The sequence below is a fragment of the Mustela putorius genome, unplaced genomic scaffold (assembly GCF_011764305.1).
Source record: "Mustela putorius furo isolate JIRA1106 unplaced genomic scaffold, ASM1176430v1.1 tig00000487_pilon_pilon_pilon, whole genome shotgun sequence".
Classification (NCBI taxonomy): Eukaryota; Metazoa; Chordata; class Mammalia; order Carnivora; family Mustelidae; genus Mustela; species Mustela putorius.
Window position 1 is genome coordinate 4354991 of NW_025421399.1, and position 22094 is coordinate 4377084.

Below are 22094 nucleotides of genomic sequence, written 5' to 3' on the forward strand. Positions count from 1 at the left end.
CGGGTTCCATTTGACTAACTGACTCAGACTCTTGGAAAGCTTTCAAAGCTGACAACTCCTTCTGTCTGCCTGAAACAGCCTTCGGGTGTGCTAGGGCGGTGCTCAGAGAGGACTGCGGATTTGGTAGTGTTCACTCTGAGAAGAGGCTGACAGCCGTTCCTGGTGGTGGGTTTTTACCTCTGGCCTCTGCTCTGAAGGTGGACCATTTGTTGTCAAGGACTGCTGTCAAGCACCGAACTCTGGACAGGACCCGCCTGTCCATTGCCCCCACCTGCCAGGGTTGTCTGTGCTTCCAACCATCAGTCATGGGCTCAGGGGACAGGGGGCTTGGAGCTGGGAGCAAATTTGCTGCTCACCTGGCAATGACACTCCCATTTCACCGATGAGGAAACTGAGACCCAGAGGGCAAAGGTCTTGCTCCAAGCCTCACAGCGATGATCTGCTTATTCAGCATGCCTTCTTTCAAAGCTCCTGGGCCCACCCCCAGCAGTCTCTCTCACTGCAGTGTTGACATGGGGGCTGTGCCCTACAGACGGCCTGGGCATCTCATGAGCCGGGGCCACCGAGCAGGGTACGAATGTGCTTCCTTCGAAGACATCAGGCTCTGGGCCCTGCTTTGTGGTGTTGCTTTTTTGCATGCCGCTGAGTCCCCCTCCGCCTCCCCGTCCCTGCCCGCTCCCACACTAGAAGTAAGGTGAGGGCTGGGCCTGGCTCCTCCCAGCCCCCCTTAAGGAGACTCTCGGTTTGCAGACGTGACAGCGCCCTTAGTGGATGAGGGAGCCCCCAGCCAGCAGGCGGCCGCTCAGCCCCACACGGAGATCCCAGAAGGAGCCACAGGTGAGGGTGACCCCCGTGGCCGGGCGCCCGGCTGCCCTGCATGGAGGAGGGGCGCGAACAGCGGTGATGCTCTCCCCGAGCGAGGCAGCCACGTGGGTGGATGCCGGGGTCTGGGGTTCTTGGGTCATTCCGAGCTTGGTACCTTGATACCCTGTTGCTTCCATGGCTGCCTGCCGGCCTCTCGACGGACCGAGGCCCTTCTGGAGGCCCTTCCAGCTTCTCTACTCCCGTCTCAGCCCACACATCAGCTCAAAGCTCTCGGCCAGGTCCTCTGAGGCAGGCCGAGGGGGCAGATTCTGCCTTCTTCAACCCCCAAGCTCAGCCCCGCCTCCTGCTGGGACTCTGCCCAGTGACAAAGTCATCTCCTAGTGGGCAGTTTACCGCCAGGCCCTCCCCCCCCCCAGCGCGTGGCAGGTTCTTAATGGGACAGACCCTAAGGAGTTCAGCAATGGGATCTAGCACCCATTTCTAGGACTGTCGCTTCAAACGTGTTTGCACAGAACATGCGTGACCAGACTCTCCTGTCTACGCAGATGATGGGAGTAGCTCAGTCAGGGCGCCGACCAGAGCTAGTGAGATGACCCCAGGGCCGCCAGGGGCCCTCCGAGCTGCCCGTGCCCTTAGGAAGTGGCACGCTAAGCCCAGAGTGCTTGCTGGCATCCCCTTCTCATCCTCCTCTTTGGGTTTCAGCGGTTAGCTGGCGAGTTGGGGGTTCCTCAGCAGGGCAGGCTGGAGAGTGCTGGACAGGATTTCACCAGCGGTGGAGAGAGTGGGCAAACGTCCCCAGGCGGGAGTCCCCTTTCCTTCCTGACGACAGTGCTCATGGCAGCCACTTGGGAAACTGCAGCCTTTTCTTGGGGCTCCTTTTGTGGAGAGCACCACCCCCCACCATGCAGAGGTCCCGCAGCACCGCCCCCCCCCCAAGCTCATCAAAGTAGTTTCTGCTTTGGGAGTTGGTCTTTTGAAATGGAGAGAGGCGGGGCCTCATCCCAGCAGCCAAGGTGGCGCGTGGAGGCCGTGGAATGACTCATGGACTGAGATGTTGGATAACCCGATTTTTGTCTTCCCCGTCCCAATGCAACTGACTCAGTGGGGGAGCCCTTCTCCTCCCAGTGTGAAAACTGTAGCCTGCTCTTGACTTCGTCCTCTCGCCTCAGTAACCGAAAGTACTCTTGTCTCCTCAGTGGCAAAACGCAGTCTGCAAGTGCTGCGCGGCATGCCTGGTCCGATGCAGTAGCCCAAGCTCATTCGGGATTGCAGCCCTCCCTTCTGGGCCTGGGGAGGCGGGGGAGGCGGGAAGCAGGAAAATTCTTCCCAGATTGGCACTACTGGGAATCAGCTTCACAGGCTCTGCTGTGTTTAAAGTTGGCTCTTTCTCTCGTGGGCACCCGTTTGGAGCACTTCCAGCCCCTGTATCCCTGTTATCCCTCCGCAGGCCCCTCCCCCTGCACTGGCTTCCAGCAGACACTTCTCTCTCCTCGGCCCCTTGGAATCTGAAGATCCACCCAGCCTTACTGTGCCAAGGCTGGCTTCCATTGGTGGGCTACCAGCGACAGTCCGAGGCACCTCCAGCAACTGCTGCCCCGGCCTGTATCAGGTCTGTGGGAGACACACATTCTTTGCCCAAGCAAACCTGGGGTGTGTTGACTAACCTCATGGGCTGAAGCCACGCCCCTTCACTCTACCCCCAAATCAGGGCCAGCCCATCTCTCCTGGTTTTCCCAGGCGGGATTCTGACAGCAGTCCGCCATGTCTCTAACCCCAGGGGACACACACCAAGTATCTGAGTGGTGCCTTGAAATTATTTCAATAATTTCAAGCCCCATAGCTGTCCTCCACACTCCCAAGCCCCGCTTTCCACCTTCTGCATCCTCAATGAGGTAGAGAGATTTCAGAGTTGGGGAGCTTGTTTCCAGCTCTTGTGTTGGATGCCCTGTACCCTAGTTTAGTCCTTGCTTGGGCGTGTCACAGTTGCTTGCTGTATCTTGGCGCACTGATGAAATTTCTCCTTGGAGGTCCTTTTGGGGGTGTGGTGTGGCCACCCCACTGCAGGAACCCCTGCCTTGTTGGGATGGGAGCCCCTGCTTCTGGGGGCTTCAGAGAGAGAGTGATGGCCCAGCCACCATCCCGCATCCAACCTGCCCCCTTTGGTTTCTCTGGGGACCCCCTTGCTGGGAACTGGGAGGGGGGAACCTCAGAGTTACCAGCAGCTTTTAATTTCTGACATGTGCCCAGGCCAAGATAGTCAACCCTGCACTGGCCTGTGAGTGCAGCGACTTCCCAGTGCCCCAGGGGTCCATGCCCACGTGTCCCCTCATAGTCTCAGTCTCCAGGACTCCATGCCACTCAGCTGGACTTGCTGTCAGTCCAAGACTTTCTATCATGGCCTCGTCAGAAACTCAGACCACATCTGTGCTTGGAGCGGCCTCTCCTGGACGGTTGGTTGTTGACATGGAGCTGTCACCATCTGACATCGTGGGTGGCACAGTGCTGGCTGGTGGGGGCCCAGAGGGTGGTCGTGTTCATGGCCTGGCAGATGGGGAGCCCACTGCCAGCCCCCTCTATCCGCCCGGCAGCTGTTCTGGGACGGCCTGTGGGCTAGGTATTTGTAAGGTCACTGAGCAGCTGTCCAGGGACCCTGAGAATCGTCCTTTTCCCTCATCCATGCTTTCTAGGGTGGGCCCAGGCTGGTCACTTGGCATTTCTGTCGTAGGTGTGAAATCTTAAACATCACAGGGCTGGGAGGAACGACTGGTCGCCGCCCAGCCGGCCACTCGTAGACATCTCTTCGGGGTGGTGGCTTTTTCTGTCCGTGTCCGATGGGGCACGGGTGTTCTTCTGGGGCCATGAGGCAAGCGCGCGTCAACATGTGGCCAAGTTGCTTTATAGACCCTTTCTTCAGGACGCTGGTATCCATTGTCCAGAGCAAAGTCCTAGTTCTTCATGGTACAGAAATTGGCATTGCTGTAAAGCGTACTGATTTGGGGGCTGTCGGAGATGTTGTCTCCCTGAGCAGGAGCCCAGGACATCCTCAAAGCTGCTCTCTGGCACCGCTGACCTCCCTCTAAGCAGGGGCCCCTACTCCTAGCATGTGGTTAGAGGTGTTTGCCCCGTCATTTGGAGACAAGAAACCAAACAGCTCTGGGGCGCCTCCCATATGCCGGGCACTCAGCCAAACCTATTCACTCAAGTTCTCGTATTAACCATCACTTCCGGTGTACGAGACAAGCCGGTGTCATCACCTAGGGGTCTAGATGAGCACATGGGCTCAGAGAGGTTAAGGAAATGGTGGTGCCTGGTTGTGAACCCCAGTCTGACTCTATGGCCCTAGATAATTAGTGCTTCCTTGTACCCTCAGCGCCTCTGGAGCCCTGCCTGGGGCTGGGAGTGCACCTGCGGCTCAGACCTGGTTCCGGGGTCAAAGGCTGAGCGCAAACTGGCTCTCTGACCTCACCCCTCCTGTGTGAGTGGGGCACTCGGGCCCCTGCGCCCTGCGGAGAAGGTGTTTCCTGCAGGATCATGGTCATGTAGAAGGGGAGTGGGTGCGGTGGGGTTCACTAAGTGCTTTCATCCACATCCACATCCCCAGCAATAATGTTTGTGAAGAGCCAGAGGGGCCGCCCCCTTGGTACCTCATAAGATGTGCCTTTCCTGAATGTTCTTGGAAAAATCCCAGAAAATGCAAAGAGCTTTGTTTCCAGCAAACAGTAACTATTTTTGCTTCTATCTTCTTCATTTGCTGACCATAAAACAGCTGAGGAAGCAGGCATTGGAGACACGCCCAACCTGGAGGACCAAGCGGCTGGACACGTAACTCAAGGTCAGTGGGCTAGAATCGCCGACCGGGCGTGGGGGTTGGAGAGGGGAGACAGAAGCACTCCCAGGGGCTCCACCCTGTAAAGACAGTCCGCCGGGCCCGACTTCATGAGGCCAGACTTCTAGGAGTAGGCGCTCATCAAGGTTGGGCTAATTAGATAGAGAAAGAGCTCTAGTCCCTTTTTTACCCCCTTAACACAATTTCTGGGTGATTCCTAAGCTGTTTAGTGGGAAGTCAATAATGTCCCAACAGAAACACAGAAATGCAGGACAGGAGATTTCCTCTGCAGGCTGCCCTCTGGCCTGTCCGGGGAGCAGGGCCTCAGCCGTATCCTCACCCAGCAAATTCTTTTCAACTTTCTCCTGGGCAACCTCAGACCTTATTGTGAGGCTCTCTTCTCAGAGGCCCAAACTGCCGTGTTCAAGGAAGCCAACTTTCTGTGAGCATTTAGCACACGTGTTTTAAGAACTTAATTTTATAAATCCTAAAGATTCCTTAATCTCCGGAAATGGAGACCTCTGATAGAAAGGAAGACCTTTAGGTTTGTTTTCTATCACTCGCCGCGTCAATGAACTCGACAGTGTACTGTATCACGAGGAAGTTTCTAGAATGCCAAAGAGCTAGGAAGACCCTGTTCTCTCCAGAAAGTGATGTGGGATTTGTCCAACATTTAGTGCTGCTGCTGGGGCCCGCTGGCTTTAGGAGGACCCTGGTCCCAAAGAAAGGTCTCGATGAGGGTGTTTTGAAGTTTAACTCCACATGAGAGGAGTCTGTGCCCCACAGCGGGCTGACGTGCTCAACTCACGTGGCACAGAGAGGCGTGTTTTCATTTTTAGGCTTACAAAGAGCTTCAAAAAATATTAGAAGGGATAATGAATGTAAGGGGGAGCCCTAGCCTGTGCGTTACAAACAGACCCTGCCTCCTCTTTCTTTAAGGTCATGGTTTTCAACTTAGGTAAAATGAACGGCTTTTCTAACCTCTGGAGATGATCATTTATTTCCACAGAAAGAAGTGATTTGAGTTTTTACCCTACAATTTTTTTTTTAAGATTTTATTTATTTATTTGACAGAGAGAGAGAGAGAGCATAAGCAGGGGGAGTGGCAGGCAGAGGGAGAGGGAGAAGCAGGCTTTGTGCCAAGCAGGGAACCTGATGCGGGACTTGATCCCAGGACCCCAGGCTCATGACCTGAGCTGAAGGCAGATGCTTAACAACTGAGCCACCTAGGTGCTGCTTCCTACACATTTTTACTACAGGCTATGTGTTTCTGCCCTTATGACATATTCCATGCAATGAAAAGATCAGGCCAATGTCTTTATCTTTGTGCTCACTGACTTCTTCCATTTTTCCGTCAGTGGCTTAGAATCACGTAGATACAAAGATGAACACCAGATAGACAGTGGCTGTGGGAAGTGGGCACCAAACCCGTGAAACATGGAGATTTCTACCTCTGCTCCCAAGACCAGCACCTCTTGCCTTGATGCGAATTGCTGGTCCATACTGACAAGGCCTCTGCCCTCCGATGAACCCATGTGAAGCCTGGACACATGATCCACAAACACATCTTATTTCCCAAAGACCTGTCATCAGTTTTCAGATTTAGGAAGAGCCACATAACGATAGCCCTGTTACTCGATCTTGAAGTTTCTGCGGCAGAAGGCAGCCTGTGTTCTTGAAGAACCTAAGATAGACAAGGCTGCTTCAGGGTGGCACCCAGGGAGCTGAGTGTCAGGAGTAGGAAGGCCTTACCCCTGTCCTGCTCACAGCAGGGGACACCTTTTGTCTCTGTCACGAGGACCCGGGCCTCCTGAGGGCGAGGTGAGGGGACTGTTTATCCAGAGTCCAGAGGCCTTCCCTTTGGTGGGCCACATACTGTTTACCTCAGACCATGCCCCCCTGCCCCCCGCTCCCAGATGACTGTGGTGTTTACTACTTAGGAGCACCTCAGAGCGCCAAGGAGCCGCACGGACTCTTCTCCCAGCCTGGCTCCAGCCTCCGGTAGTCTATGCATGAAGTTAGGTTTAGTCAAACTCACACACACACACACTGTCCATCAAATACTGATGACTTTTCAAGGTGTGTTTACCGTTTACATTTGGGGCCTTTGTCTCTTTTGTCATGAGGGTCGTTCACAGTCTTCCGGTATATCAGTACAGTCACATCCTGACCACGAGCAATTTCTAGAAAGCTCTGGGAGAAAAGCTCTTTCCAGGGAGACCTGGCCCACCACGGAGGTGTAGACAAGCATCTACTGTGTGCGCAGCCTCTGGCCTGTCAAGCTGGTTGGTTGACGAGGCGTCGTGGCCTTGAGACACGTGCTCCGATTATCTGTCCTTCCCTCTGTTTTTCCTGGGGACCGACGGATGGCCCCAGTAAGGTGCCCGTAGACCCCGTGGAAAGCAGAAATGAGCCTGTCTTCCTGACACCAGTTTGCTTGTGTCATGCACATTCCCTTGCCTCTCTTCCCTGAGCTCCTTCAGTACCCTGAATCTTTGGGGTCCTGCGCTGGAGTTGTATGGGTTCTTCTGTGGAGACTAGATGCGAGGTACAGAGGTTGGGAATTCAAACAAACAAACAAACAAACAAAAAACAACAGAGGATGTGGGTTAGGAGTACCAGAGAGTGTGACTCTTGTCCTTAATATGCGCTCAGGGCTCACGGGAATGCCGCCCGCACGGGCCAAAGAGTGAAGGGTGCCCTCCGCCAAGTGCTAGTCGTGGGATGGGCTGAAAACTGGTCTCGTTGACAATAGTAACAACAGCAGCAGCTTTGCCACGCAGAACCCTTTCCCGCCACAGCAGCCAGCCTCGCCTTATAGATGCAAAAGTCCCCTCCGTGATCCACAACCTGGATAATCTGTTTATAGGAACCTTGTGGCCGGTCTGTTTGCAAAGACTCGAGCCCTGGTGGTGGTGAATTTGGGCATTTTCCAAATCGTAAGGCAGGCAAAAAGGGGAAGCAGAGAGAGGGAGAGAAAAGGGTATCCTCACCGCCCCCAAGCCAGGGCCTAGCTAGAGGCCAGAATCCTCAGGAAGCTCAGGGTCCCTGGAGAGAGGGAGCTGCTTCTGTAGCCTACAGAGCTCTCATTCTGAGCAATGGAAAGCAACAAGGATGAGCCCAGGGTGCGCGCTCCTCTTTCTTTTCCGGCTGGGCTTGTGATGCTGTTTAAATGTCCTTTTCTTATTTCAAGAGTGCGTTCTCTCTCTTAAACAATTAACGCATCCTTGCCAACCTTTTGCCACCGCCGCCTCTTCAGACCCAGAGGAGTTGAGAGTTCCAGGCCAGCCGAGAGAGGTACCTGAGAGGCCCCCAGCCAACGGGCTTAGCTCTCAGGATCAGCCTGAACACGGCAGAGAAGCTTCTGGGGTCTCTGTGCTGCCTCTGGGGGAGAAACAGCCAGAGGCCCCTGCCCTGGTGGTCCCCTGCCATTCCCAGCATCGCCCCATCTGCGAACCATCTTCTCCAACAGGAGGCCCACAGGAGCCCCACCAAGAGTGGGGACCCAAACCAGGGGCTGGGGTCGAGGGGGGTCTGGCCTTTCCAAAGCCCACCTCCCCTGGATGTCTCCAGATGGAGTCTGGGGGTGTCAAGGCTGTCCAGGAGAGCCGCCCTGGGGAGCCAGGGCACCGAGGAGGTGAGGCCGCCGACCCAGGCACCCTGGGTCTGACAGGCCAACGTGTGGCCTACACATCTGGGGCTCTCATCGAGCCTGATGGCCCCAGGAAGTCCACATGCCAGCCTTCGGAGACAGAACCTGAGGACACAGAGGCCAGTCGCCATGGCTTGGAGCCACTGGAGCACCAGCTTGTGGGAGACCTGCACAAGGAGGGGCCCCCTCTGAAGGGGGACCATGGCAAAGAGAGGCAGAGGGACAAGGACGTCGACGAAGACCGCGATGTGGACGAGTCCTCGCCCCAGGACTCCCCTCCCTCCCAGGTGTCCCCAGGTCTTCAGAGCTCCCCGACCCGAGGCGGGCCACCCCCCCACCCCGCAGTTTCCAGAGGAGCCACTGGCTTCCCCAGTTTCCCAGCCGAGGGTGCCATCCGCCTCCCTGTCGATTTCCTCTCCAACGTCTCCACAGAGATCAAGGCCTCAGAGCCCCACGGGTCCATCGCGGGGCCCACGCTGGAAGGGCAGGACACACCCCCCGAGTTCACCTTCCACGTGGAAATCAAAGCCAACGTGCAGAAGGAACAGGGACAGGCAGAGCTGGATTTGGAAGGGACTGCCCTCCCAGGGCCCCCCGGAGAGGAGCAAGAACCCCAGCGCCCTTCTGGGGGAGAGGACACAAAAAAGACTGACCTTCCAGAACCCTCTGGAAAGCAGCCAGCCACTGTTCTGCCAGGGAAGCCCATCAGCCGGGTCCCTCAACTCAAAGGTCTGTGTCTTGAGCTCCTTCGCTCCTCCCTGGCGACCTCGTGTGGCACCTGGGCTGCGGGCACTGCCACTGAGCTTCCGGCCGCTCCTTGACTCCTGCTGCTTCTGAGGTTCCCCGGGAGCGTCACTGAAGCCGCCCCGCCGGACACTGCTGCTCACCCTCCCGCAGCCACCTCCTGCCCTCAGGCTCCGGTAGCACGTGCTCCTCTCATGCTTGCCCGCTGCATGTCACCAACACCCCACCCAGCGCTGTCCACCCTGTCCATTTCTCTGGCCCCCCGGAGGATCCACGATGGTCCATCAGCCCACAGGTGGCTGGTGTGCTGCCCTCTACAGAGCAGATAACAGCTGGTCTGCTTTTGAGGGCTGATTATGGGCCCTACAGTCATTGTCCAGAACCCTCCTGACCCTTCCAAGAGGGTGTAATTAGCCCCACTTTGCACCCGAGGAAGCAGGCTCAGAGAGATAAACTCACTGGCTGAAGGTCACCAGGTAGTAAGTGACAGAGCACCATTCAGAATCCAGGTGGGTCTGCTCTGAAAGTCACACTCTTCCCTGTTCAGCACAGTGCCTTCTGGAAGGTTCTGAAGGGTGCCCTCCACGCCCAGAGACACAAAGGGCATGAGCCTGCCGTCTGCTGCTCTTGTCCATGGACAACACATCACATGCGGCAGATGACACAGACACAAGCATTTAGGGATAGCCCAGAGCCCAAGCTAAGCCTTTGGCCCAACAGCCCCCCACCCCGTCTGCCCTGTCTTGCAGCAGGGGAGACGACGAGCAAAAACAAAACGTTCCTGTCTGAATCTTCTCTTCCTCCCTTGGAGGAGCCTGGGAACCCCTGTGCTGGGATGGCAGGGACCTCGGGAGCACAGCAGCCCTTCGGGAGCTGGGGAGGTGGTAGGGGAGGTTTCCCCGTGTTGGCATCTCTGTCAGGAAGACAAGGAGGCCAGCGGAGGCCTCAGGTGCATTCATACATTTAGGACATCTAGTGTGTTGGAATTATTCGCAGGGCTCAGAAATCCCTCACTTGAGTGGCCAATTGCAAACATCTGTTACAGTGTTGTGAGACTTTACTTTCAAGAAAACTTTGAAATGTATGTAAAGGAACTTTATGTATAAAATTAAGGCCCTGAAAAATTCCTGTACTCTCCTATTTTAAAATATCCTAAATTCCAAAATAGTAGGAGACAAATAACTGTGACTTGGCAAATTATAATAGTGTTTCCTGAAGTGGTGTTTTATTGCATACTGGCTATTGATAGATGTGTCCAGGGGAAAAGGAGTTCTGTGGTCCAATAAGTTTGGAAAAAAAAAAACAGGCAAAGCGAAGTTACGCAAGGTTTGCTGCAGCAGGACTTGTCAGAGCCTTTAATATTCTAATGCACATTATGACCCTCTGAGAAAGACACAGAGGACAGATTTCCCAAATTTACTTGACCTGACCTGCTAACATCTCCCAGAAGAGGACTTGTTCAGGAGTACCCAATCTGGGAAATGCGTATCTAGCAGATGCTTCTGTTGTGACGTGGAGGGTGATGGTTGATTTGAGCAAAAGACGTGAATCGGGTCCACCTGGGGCTCTTATTAAAATGCATATTCGGAGGCCCCAGCTTGAGCATACAGAGTCTCGGATGGGCCCAGGGATCTGTGTTTTCTCAACCCGTCCTAGTGGTTCTGCTGTGTGGGACTGTGTGACAGTGACTGGGCTAGACCATCAATCCGGGTCACTCCAGAAATCCAGTCTCCGGCAGCCAGCAGGAAGCTCCAGGAGACCCCACTGACCTCTCAGCAGGGAGAGTATGGTACTGAGACCAAGGACGAAAGTCTATAATCAGTCTACAATCAGCAAAGAATGTCACCAGAAGGGAAGGATGAGTGCCTTTTCTAGATACGAAAGTTGCCAGCGGTTTGATCCTAAATTCCAGAGATGACCTGTAAAATGTTTGACGATAACTAGTCTGTAGCTTATTTGGGGAATCGACAAGGATTAATCCCCGTGGGAGGGCCCGTAGATGGCGAGAAGACCCTTCCCGGCTGGTCAGGGGTGGACCAGGCTTGTCGAGGGCAGGGCTGCTGGGGCTGGAGACCCTAGCCACCCTCCCCCCAGCCATTAGTGAGGGACAAACTGCAGGAAGACAATTCATCACCCTGACCCTTGGCGGACAGCACAAGTAAGGGATCCTGCAGGGGTTTGGAGCATAGCTGAGCTGCCACGACTGTGCCCGAGGGTCTCCAAATGCCCCTCCTTGGAGTGGGGTTGGTGCCCCCTGGGAGAGGCAGACCCTGGAAGAGACAAGGAAGGAGCCTATGAGAGGTGAGGTCTGCACTGTCTGCCTTCCCTGATCGCCCCTGTCACCCGCGTGTGCCTGGAAGAGTTTCCACTGCGTCCCCTCTGCATGTCCCCACCCTTGGCCAGCCTGCTGCCCCCTCTTGTCAGGGTGCGCCAAGCAATGACCCCAGTGTGCTGTGTGGATACTAACAAGGAGAGACAGATTCAAGGGGGAAAAAGTCCACAGGGTTTCCACCCAGCCCAGCTGAGCAGAACACACTGTACCTTTCCCGGGAAATCGGCGCAACCGCATCCAGGTCTTTCCAGGAGCTCTAGAAACAGGTGTAACATACAATCTCATTTTATGTCTTATCAGCTCGCATGGTCAGTAAAAGCAAAGATGGGACTGGACCCGAGGACAAAAAAGCCAAGGTAAGCTGACAAAAACCACAAAACTCTGCCAGCGTCAAATTTATCAAGAAGCCATGCTTATCTGAATTTTTATATGTAACACGTGGGGAGCCTCTGTCACCGAAGGATGACTGTCATTTAAAAAATGCTTTGTGTTTTCATGCAAACTGTTAAAATTCCAGCATTTATCTACTTTGATGCTTATGCCAGGGAAGGGCGGTCAGCAGGTGAATGAATTCATGCTCCTCTAACTGCAATTCCGTTAGCGTCATTGAAATAAGACGTTCATCGTAAACAAAGATACACTTGAATTTTCTGCAATAAAGTTTGAATTTTGCACATCTTAAACTTGCCACTGCAGATCCAGGCTCAGTGAGATGTATATACACATACATACTTAAGGTGTAGAGAAAATACCATTTATTCAGGTGGCTGAGAGAACATTGATCAAGGAAGTGACTTCTAACCTAAGGTGGAGGGTTCTGGGAAAGCCCTAGAAGAGGGGACCTACGAGGCAGATGGGGAAGGAAATGTGAAGGAGAGTTGCTGAGGCAGCACTGGGAACAGCATTCCGAGGAGTAGGAACAGCACAGCAAAGCCCAGACACGTGAAGAGATGATACATGTTCTGAGAATTCTAGGCAGGTGGGTTGGTTGCTGTGGAGCTCCAGGTGGTGCTGGTGTACAGTGGGAAGGACAGTAGGGGAGGGAAAGCGGATACACGCCTCAAATGCTCAGTGGACGAGTGGGCAGCAGTGCGGTAGACGCCATCTTGAAATCTTGCCAAGGCGCCAGTTTGACACAAGCTTTAGTCAGATGTCAAAAACCAACCTGAGGTATGGTGAATGGAGCCCCTGCTCCCACCAAAAGTGCCTCCAGAACGGTGCGGGCTTTCTCAGTGCTTGCTGTCAGCTGTAGTTTCCTCCTGTAATGATTGTGCCTCCTCGAAAATTCTCCTGTAACTGCACAGTAGAGTTTCCTCAGAGGAAAATCCCTCTGTGGCGCTAGATGAAGACCTATTTTTTGTAAAGGCATCTAAAATTTCCGATATAAATCCTGCCCGGAACATCTGGGTCTGAATCCATCCCAGAGCCCTGGTGGGGTCCTCAGAGGGTAGCTCTAGGAGTTAGGGAGCATGTGTGGTGCCACCCCTCTAGGAGGTCAGGGTTTGCCATCATAAGACCTGGTGAGGCAGCCCAACGGTCCTGCGTGGACCTGGGCAGCTGGGCCCTAGGGACGTGAAGCCATGGCAAGAGCTGCTGCTGGCCAGTCGTGCCCCATGTCAGGGGAGGCCCAGCCTCAGGCATGCATGTATTCCGTTCATTCATTCGTGTGCACACGTGGGAACAACATCCCTGCCCTGGACATCGAATGATCTGGTCTTGCATGACCCCGGGCCAGGTAGGGAGTGCCGCCACCAGAAGGGGGCCTGTGCACCAGGGAGAGGAGGGGTACCCACCCCCGACTTTTATCATCACCAGTTCCAAGACCTCAGCCTGGGTCTGTCCCTTCACACCTTTCCCCACCCCCTGGGCCCTCCTTGCCACACGGGGCCCCCATCATTTTGGTGGGGTATCTGAGGACAACGAGAAAACAAACCCAAGGTCCTTGCTTGCTTGGTAGCTAGCTCTGAGTCCCTCTTGGAAACACCTCTGGACTAGGCCTCTCGGTCTTAGGCCTGAAGGTGTGACCCCCTTCCTCCTCCTCCCAACACACCCCCTCCACCAGGGCCAGTTAGGACAGACCATGAGTCCCAACCACCGTCCATCACTTACCCTCTCCTCGAGGGGGCAGCTCCGTCTCTGAGGCCATCCAGCCCCATACCCTCTTGTTGGGCTACCTCACCCAGGCTCTTTCATGAGGTAGAATGTGTTCAAGACTGAACATTGGCCAGATTAGGATTTAACAGGTAGTGTGAAAGGTTAGTTTTGTTTGAGACTTTAATCAGAAAGTGTGTGCGTGTGTGTTGTGTGTGTGTGCGTGTGCACATGTAACCTGAGGTATAAGGCAGAATCGTTAAGACTTGGGATAGGCAAAATCCTGATGTTAGCAAGTGTGAGACTCTCGATGTGGCAGAAGAAGGCCAAGGGCTAGCAGGCCGGCATGAGTTCCTCAGCTGCACTTTAGCAGAAAGTGGGGCCCTGCTGACCTATGACACCCTGAGGATGTTTTCTTGAAAAACATCCTAAGAATCCTATGCTTTGGCAATCTCCATGAGCTCTTTGGGCGTGAAACACCTTTAAACCAGTAGTCTCCAAAGTGGCAGGGGTGCAGCACGAGAAGATCTAATGGGCCGAAGAACATTCTAGAACTTCTATTTTTTTTGCCCCACCTCTCTTTTAAAAAGACCTGCCATACGTAAGTTTTATGAGGTACATGGTGTGTTGGCATCGTAGCATGTGTGTTTAACTGATAAATTACTACCAGGATGTTAAGAGCGTGTAGCCACTTTCGGTCCTTGGGGATCAGAAGGACGGATGAGGGTACACAATCCAGACCGTTTGAAGATCACTGCTTTAAACCATTGCCTGCCTTGTTTATTTTTAGTTGCTGTCCTTTTTCAGTTTGTTCCCCTCCCCCATGTGCTGACTTTTATTTTGATTTTATTTATGTTTGTGTTTAAGACATCCACACCTTCCTCTGCTAAAACCCCGAAACCTAGGCCTTGCCTTAGCCCCAAACGCCCCACTCCTGGTAGCTCAGACCCTTTGATCAAACCCTCCAGCCCTGCTGTGTGCCCAGAGTCATCTTCCTCTCCTAAACACGTCTCTTCTGTCACACCCCGAACTGGCAGTTCTGGAGCAAAGGAGATGAAAGTCAAGGTAAGGAAACCACCTTTGAAAAGAATCAGGCTGCTCTAGTATGGTTTTCAGATGGATGCTGTTTTTAGCCACAGAGACCTTCCTTCAGAGAAACTCTTACCTAGAAGCACCACGTAGAGCAGTGAGCTTTCTGGTAAACCGGGACAAGGGGGGGGGCGTGGCACTATTCTTTTAAAAATTATTTATTTATTTATTTTTTCCCAGCTGACCTTAGTCCCCTGTAGCACCTGACAGGGCCCAGTTCTGAATAAATAAATAAATAAATAAATAAGTCACTGCCCTAACTGGGAGTGCTTCTAGAGCGCCCCCTTGTAGGTTGGGTACAGGGCCACCACACAGAGCCTGTCCTGCAAGGGCTCTCCTGGCCCCACCTTGAACCATCCTGTGATCTTTGGTGAATGTCAGTTTCTTTTTTGAGTCTGTGTTATGTGTCAAGGTCAAACCCAGTGACTGTTCCCAGTCAATAGACAGCTTGCGCATCGGCTCTTGACCGTTGGGCAGTTTGCTAATTGGCACCAGTGTTCACCCTGCCAAGGGCTCTTAGGGTGCTCAGGAGTCACGGAATCCTAAGGGTTGTTTGGGACAGAACAGAAGAATGACCTAGCTCTGTTGGTACCCGAGGTCAGGTTCATCGGTGTCCCTCAGGGGCCTCTGGTGAAACCAACCTCAATGAGTCTAGTGAATCCCTGTGGAGGGTCGGAGAATGGCTGTCCACACGGGAATGTCCCGCCCGCCCATGAGCCCTGGGCCAGTGATGAGCCTGTTCGTCCTTCTAAGCTCTGTGACCTTTTTATAAAACACAACAGCACCCCTCCTGCGGAAAGCTCACCTGCGCTCTTCTTCCAGGAGCACTCGGAGGTCAGGGCGCTGGGCGCCTGGGTGGAGCTGGGGGTTCGTGCGCCCGCAAACCCCTAACATCAAGGAAGACATTTGTGGCATCTAGCAGGGAAAGGGTCACCCCAGTCTTAGCCTCGTTTTGAGTCAAGGAGGTTGAGTGGGGCTCGCATGGACTGCAGGTGAGTTACCTTTCCCAGACGTGAACACCACGATACCATGCTTCGGTTGACAGGGGGCGGATGGTAAGACCGGAACGAAGATCGCCACCCCGCGGGGAGCGGCCCCTCCAGGCCAGAAGGGCCAGGCCAACGCCACCAGGATCCCAGCGAAAACCACGCCCTCCCCAAAGACCCCTCCAGGTACTGGTAAGAAAAATGTTCTCGGACACTAGGTCAGGGGCAGCTGTCGGTGGGTGCCGTTCCCTGGCGGTGGGTCACTGCCGGTCACGGACGGGCACACAGACACCTGCAGCTCACTGAGGACCTGAGCGCTCATTTTCTTTCTAAGACTTTGGACAGTTTTCCAAGGTCAATATTGAATCCCCACTTTTGAGCAATGACGAAATCAAGGCCTTAAAAGTGTGCACGTATAAGTCTAAACAACTCACTTCAAGCACGAGGAGAATGCAGGCGTGGGACTAACTAAGCGGCAGGAGAGGGGGTGCTCTGAGTTTCTCTGACCCCCAAGCCTGGGGGGCCCCCGTGTGGCGGCTCTGTGTCTCTGGAAACAGAGCAGCAGCCCAGTTGGGTCCCCATGGGTGTCCTCACACCAGCTGTGGCCCCTGCTCCGCTGGACTTGCTGGAGTGGGCCCTTTGGCAGCCCCAAGCCCTTGGCTGGGCACCTGTGTGCTCCCCTATCCCCCAGTGGTCCTGAAAGTCAAGTTGAGTTAGTTCTGAGTCCTGAGCAGCCTTCCGTGGAGCAAATCTGCTCCCGGCGGCCCTAGAAAGAACAGTTGCCCTCTTTGGGTTTGGGAGACAGCCTGGCGGAGACAGCCTGGCTGAGACAGCCCGGCCGAGCTCCTCTCCCTCCACCTCCCCAGGGGCGCTGTCCTGGGGGACAGGAACTCAGGGCATCTGGCCTGCCTTGGCTTTGGGGAGGTGCCCGGGAGTCTGAGGACTTTGCAAGGGCCTAGAGAAGCCGGCACTGGCTTGGGGGTCTCTCTGCTGGGCGGGGCCCCTGGGGGACAGCTCAGAGCCCTCTATCTTATCTGCATGCGGTGATGTTTGCCTCCTTTGCCCTGGGGTGCTTCCTGCAGGGGTGCTCAGCTCACCAAAACCCGCTGGGTGGCTTGTTCCTGTTCATGCGGCATAAGGCTAATTCACAGAATCGGGATTGGATTTTACACGCGACTCTCATCCTGCTTTTCTTCCCTTGGCATCAAGCCTGTTGACTCACACAACTCACAGCACTGGGAACAAGAATGTGCCTTTCTCTTTGGGTCTTACCTGCATTTGGGTGGCGGCTTGCGGTGAGGGCTGACCTCTGTGGGCCACCTCGACCTGTGTCCTGCCACCCGGAGGGGTCGGGACCCCTGTTCCCCAAACACACTCCCTGCCTCCCTCGCCTCTGCTCCGCCGCCTGGCTGGCGCCCGCAGCATGATTAACGATTTCACGGAGGCCCCGTTTAAGCTTGGTTATAATGAGGCTCCCTGTGGATTTTTCTTTTTAAGCTACCAAGCAAGTGCAGAGAAAACCACCCCCTGCGGGGGCCAAATCCGAGCGAGGTAATTCGGGGGCTGCTTCTCCCCGTGGGCGCTCGCTGTTCGTGCATGGCTGTCCGTTGGCCTAGGTTTTGAGAGCGGAGACGACCTGCTTCTTGAACCTGAACGTAGAATCCTCCGAATTCCTGCTCCGCGTTTTGTGGCTTAAGCAGATGCATTGGTCTGACGGACCTTTCTGTTCACGCGCGTTCTCAGGAGCCTGGGCCGAGGCTCGGGGAGCAGGGGGCAGGAAGCACGGACGTGTGAAGTTCCCACTGGCATTTATTAATGAGGGCGGTGAGCGCTGCCCTCTGTGCTGGATGCTTGCCCTCAGGTCAGCTCTGTGGGCTGTGGCCACTCTCCCCACGGTCCAGATGAGGATGCAGCCTTAAGAGGCTGAGGGACTCGTCCAGGGTCAGTCTTGCCATTAAGTGGCACAGAAGGGATTTGCAGTCACCCCCCAAGTGACAGTGGTCAGCCTTTGTGCCTGGAGGCAGGAGCAGGGGTGTGGGGGTGTTGAGCCTGGGGCGGAGGCCTTGTCCATCATTTCTCCGATGTGGAAAGGGAGGAAAAGCTTGGTTTGTCCTGTTGCCACGGAGCTTGATGACCTTAGGGTCAGACGTGGAAACTCTAAAAATGGCAGGACTTCCCCTTCCTCCTGATGAGAGAAATTGGCTTTTCGCTGCTGCCGGGCACTTCCAGCCAAGAGCTGCCCTTCTCCAGGGTGGGGTCTGCAGGTCCCGGTTTGGGACACATGGTTCCCAGGGCAGGGGCTGAGTCTTAGGGAAAGAGCAGCCCCAGCAGCTTCCTCGCAGTGGGGAAAGGTGCATGGACCACCGTGCATCGGCGTAGGGGGCAGGGAGTTCTTGGAGAGGGCAGGGCAGGTGGCACAAGGTGGCCTGGCTTGTCGGGAGAGCTGCGGACAGGTGCACACAGGGCAGGCGACCTGTTCTGGAGCCCACATACTGCAGAGGGGTTGGGGAGGTTGTGCAGGGCCTGCTGGGAAAGGGGCCTGGAACTTGCCGAAAGGGTCTAATAGAGCCAGACAAGGGTGGCCCCTGGTCCTGTCACCATGTCACTAGAGTTTTTCAGAGCACATCTGCACGCATCCGTGCCAGGCCTCCCTCCCCGTGGGCTTGGTCGTTATTCCCACGTTCCAGCTGGGGCGCATAAGCTCAGAGAGGGAAGGTGATTTTTCTGAGACCACACAGCTAGCTGGACCTAGTCTCTTGACGCCAGGGCCATGGCGCAGAGCTGGTCCCCTCTGGAAAGGGTACCCAGCGGTCCTTGGTGACGGCTCGGTTTCCCCCCTGGGAGACAGGGAGTCTCTGTCCCGACGAGACAAGGCCTGGAAGAAGAGATACATCTCTAGAAATGAGGTCAAGTGCAGCCTCCTACTGGCTCAGTGGAACCTCCCACCTGGTTCCCACCTGCCTAACCAGCCCTGGGTCTGGGCGTGGGTCCCCCCCCCCAGAACAGGCAGCCCCCAGAGTCTTTTCTTCCTTCCTGCCCTGCCCCAAGTGCTGGCCTCACCACCTCCTGTCTCTCCAGGTGAATCGGGGAAATCCGGGGATCGTAGCGGCTACAGCAGCCCTGGCTCCCCAGGCACTCCTGGCAGCCGCTCCCGCACCCCGTCCCTGCCAACCCCGCCCACCCGGGAGCCCAAGAAGGTGGCTGTGGTCCGCACGCCACCCAAGTCGCCGTCTTCGGCCAAGAGCCGCCTGCAGACCGCCCCCGTCCCCATGCCAGACCTGAAGAATGTCAAATCCAAGATTGGCTCCACGGAAAACCTGAAACACCAGCCAGGCGGCGGGAAGGTAAGGGCACGCGGGCAGGGGCTGGCCCCATGACGCCGCGGCAGAGGCGGGCAGTGACCCTGCCCACACCCGTCCCCTCACACCCCGGTCCCTCCTGGATCTCTTCAAGGAAAGTCAGCTCTGGCTCAGTTCTGTGTTGGGTGTTGGGGTCACCACCACACTGTGAGTGCCCTGCTCAGGGGACAGAAAGCACTGGTTCTTTCCTTCCCTGTGTGAGCCCCTGCTGATCGGACAGTCCCTCTGATGATGAGGTTGGGTGTGTCTCTGTGACCCGGGGGCACCCACAGAGGTTCCCCATCCTGTCTCGTGTTTAGAACATGACACGACCAACCTGTAGGTGAGTCTCTCTGGTGTTCGTTGGACATTTCTCTAGGTTAACATTCTCTCTAATCCTCAATTCTGGGGGAATCTGGGGTGCCCTTTTGAACAACTGGTTCTTTGGGGGCACATGGGCACTCATGAAATCTTTGGTTTCCTTAATGGTGGAGAAATGTGAACTTCCAAAGGCCTAAGGTGGCGGGAGGTGGCGACTGACCTGGACCCCCTCCTTCTCCTCTTGTCCCCTGCCCCCCCGTTGTAGAAGCTTGGTCGAAGCTTCCCAAGGCTGACATAGAGAAGACCACAGCTCATATAACAGAAGTGTATTTGCTCACTGCTCTGGAGGCCAGAAGGCCAAGATCAGGGTATCGGCAGGGCTGTTTTTTTGTTGTTGTTGGGTTTTTTTTGAGGTCCCTCTGCTCGGCGTGTAGATGGCAGCCTTCTTGTGTCTCACGGGGGCTTTTCTCTGGGTGCCTCTCTGTCCTAGCCTCCCCTTCCAAAAGGACCCTGTCATACTGGATGGAGGCCCAGCTTGTGAAAGGCCCGATCTCCAAATGCGGTCCCATTCTGAGGCATTGGGAGTTAAGACATCAGCATATGAATTTGGGGGGACACAGTGCAACCCTAAACAGCCTGCTCCCCACCCTGTACTGGTGGTTGGGGGTGGGGAAGGGAGAAGAGATGGCTTGTGTGCGGGGGACCAGGACTCAACTGTTGAGGCGCTGATGTGTTGGGCCTCCCGGACTCGGGCCGTCTGGGCACCCGTGATCCTCCTGCTGTGCTGGGGGAACGTTATAGAACCCAGAGCCAGCATTTCCCTTTCCAGTCAGAGCCACTCGTCTCCCCCCCACAGCGGGGACCGTTGGCACTATGGATGTCCCTCTTGGCTGGGGCCTGGGTCACCATGAAGGGAGGGTGTCTCAGGGCTTTCTGTCTATGTTGGTGCCTTAACCGAAACCCTGAGCTCTGCTCCCTGCGGAGCCTCAGGGCCTCCCCTCAGCCTTCTCCATCCTTGGGGTCCCGAAGAGTCCTGCCCCGCTGGGAGGTCTGGGTGCCTCTCCGGGTAGAGCCCCAGGGCTCATGGCCACTGGTCTGTGGTCCCCGGGGTTGGCGCTAGACCCATGTTTATTTTTCTGTGGTGTTTGCCTTGGCTGTTCCTTGTAAAGATGCCTGCGTCCTTCCAGAAGGGGCTCTGGGGCCGCTGGGTTGTTGGCTTGAAGTTGACCCCTCTGTGAAGCTTTATGGACAGAGGGTTGACAAGGGGATGGGTTGTTCCCACGGGTGTCCGCACACCTCCCTCAGCGCCATGAAAGTCCCACGTGTGCCGTTTACACAGCATAGAGGGACCACTGGCCCCTCATGGTGGAAAAGGGAAAACACCCCCCCACCGCCAACACAGCCAGCTCTGCACCTGTGAGAAGATTGTGGGGCTGCGACCAGTGTCTCAGGACAACAATGACTGCAAGAGAGAAACTCACCATCAGCAAACTGCGCCCCCCCCCCCCCCAACTGCTGCCTGTGGGCTGTCACACACCAGCAAACACCCACCTCTTCCTGCCCCGGCCGCACCCCCATCAGCCCAGGCCGCACCCCCCCCCCACGCCCTGAGTTCCTCTGAGGTTGGCACGGAAAGGGTGGGTGTCCCTGGCCCTGTTCCAACAGTTCGGCACAGGCCCCAGTGCCGGGGCGGAGCATTTCCACTGAGGACCCTTCCGGGGCCAGAATCTGCCCCTCGCACCCACAGCTGCCCACCAGTGGGGGAGGAGTCCAGTGGATGGGGACAGCGACCTGAGGCTCTAGGTGGCCCAGTCCCCCCTCCTTAAGACCTCACCGTGCTGGGCGCAGACCTATGGCCTCACATATACTGGAGGGGTTCAAGGGGAGAGGAACACTTTATCTGGGGCTCCGTGGGGTAGGGCGCAGGGAAGTGGCCTAGGGAGGAGGAACAGCTTCCCTTAAATCCCATAGAGAACCTAGAAAATTGTTGGAAACAAAGAAAACCTCAGCCATAACGAAGAGGAACAGTAATCTCCAGAGAAAACAAGGAGCCAGGAAACAGGAAAGAAGGCACGTGGGATTTGGGGAGGGCTTTCAGAACGCCTGGACTAAAGGTTTCTGGAGCTTTCCTTGTGATCGTTGGGGCCCGCCAGACAGTAAGGGCTCAGTGGGAGCTTATTTCGACCGAAAAAGGGCTGGCACTGTGAGTCTGACGAGTACCGTGACCCCCTGCATAGGTGGTCCCCTGAAGGAGGAGAAGCGAGAGGGCCCAGTTTGAAAAACCTGCAGAGACTGAAAATACCCAGGATCGACATAAATCAGTGACTGGGGGAAAAAAATGTAAAACATCCGTGTTCTGCTTTGTACTTTACTCTGTTCTCCTGATTTGCTACTACAAGTAGGTATTGCTTGAAGATTCCAGAATTCTTTTTATTTATTTATTTGAGAGAGATCACAAGTAGGCAGAGAGGAGAGGGAGAGAGAGGAGGAAGCAGGCTCCCTGCTGAGCAGAGAGCCCGATGCGGGGCTCGATCCCAGGACCCTGGGATCATGACCTGAGCTCAAGGCAAAGGCTTTAACCCACTGAGCCACCCAGGTGCACCTCCAGAAGTCTTTTTTAAAGGAAAATGCAGATAGTCACTTGGCTACTTGAACAGAATCAGCTGAATCCACCAAAGGCTGGGGGAGAAGGCAAGGCAGGCCAGCACCGCAGACCCACATGTCTGCTCCCGGGGGCAGCGGCTCTCCTCCCTGACTGCAGGAGAATCACCTGGGGAGGCTTGGTGGGGGAGGTAGGAGATTCTTCTAAAAATCCTAGTGCCAGAGCCTTCCCCAGGCCCATTAGACTCTCCCAAGGAGCCTCCCCAGGTGTTCTCAATGTGCAGTCCCC

General features: G+C 55.4%; 1 protein-coding gene across 30 annotated transcripts in view; it reads left to right on the plus strand.

The window, feature by feature from the left end:
- Nucleotides 1-22094, plus strand: part of MAPT (microtubule associated protein tau) — a 99056-nt gene that overhangs the window by 60343 nt on the left and 16619 nt on the right. For 4 of the 30 annotated variants that reach the window (XM_004772432.3, XM_045080833.1, XM_045080831.1 and 1 more), the window contains exons 4-11: nt 751-837; nt 4592-4657; nt 8736-9032; nt 11680-11735; nt 14338-14535; nt 15605-15731; nt 17043-17096; nt 18624-18889. In XM_004772432.3, the coding sequence (XP_004772489.2) occupies nt 751-837; nt 4592-4657; nt 8736-9032; nt 11680-11735; nt 14338-14535; nt 15605-15731; nt 17043-17096; nt 18624-18889 (1151 nt within the window). Of the gene's footprint in view, nt 1-750; nt 838-4591; nt 4658-8735; nt 9033-11679; nt 11736-14337; nt 14536-15604; nt 15738-17042; nt 17097-18623; nt 18890-22094 lie in introns of those variants that run through there. The other 26 variants (XM_013045914.2, XM_013045917.2, XM_013045916.2 and 23 more) reach the window with 16 other exon arrangements.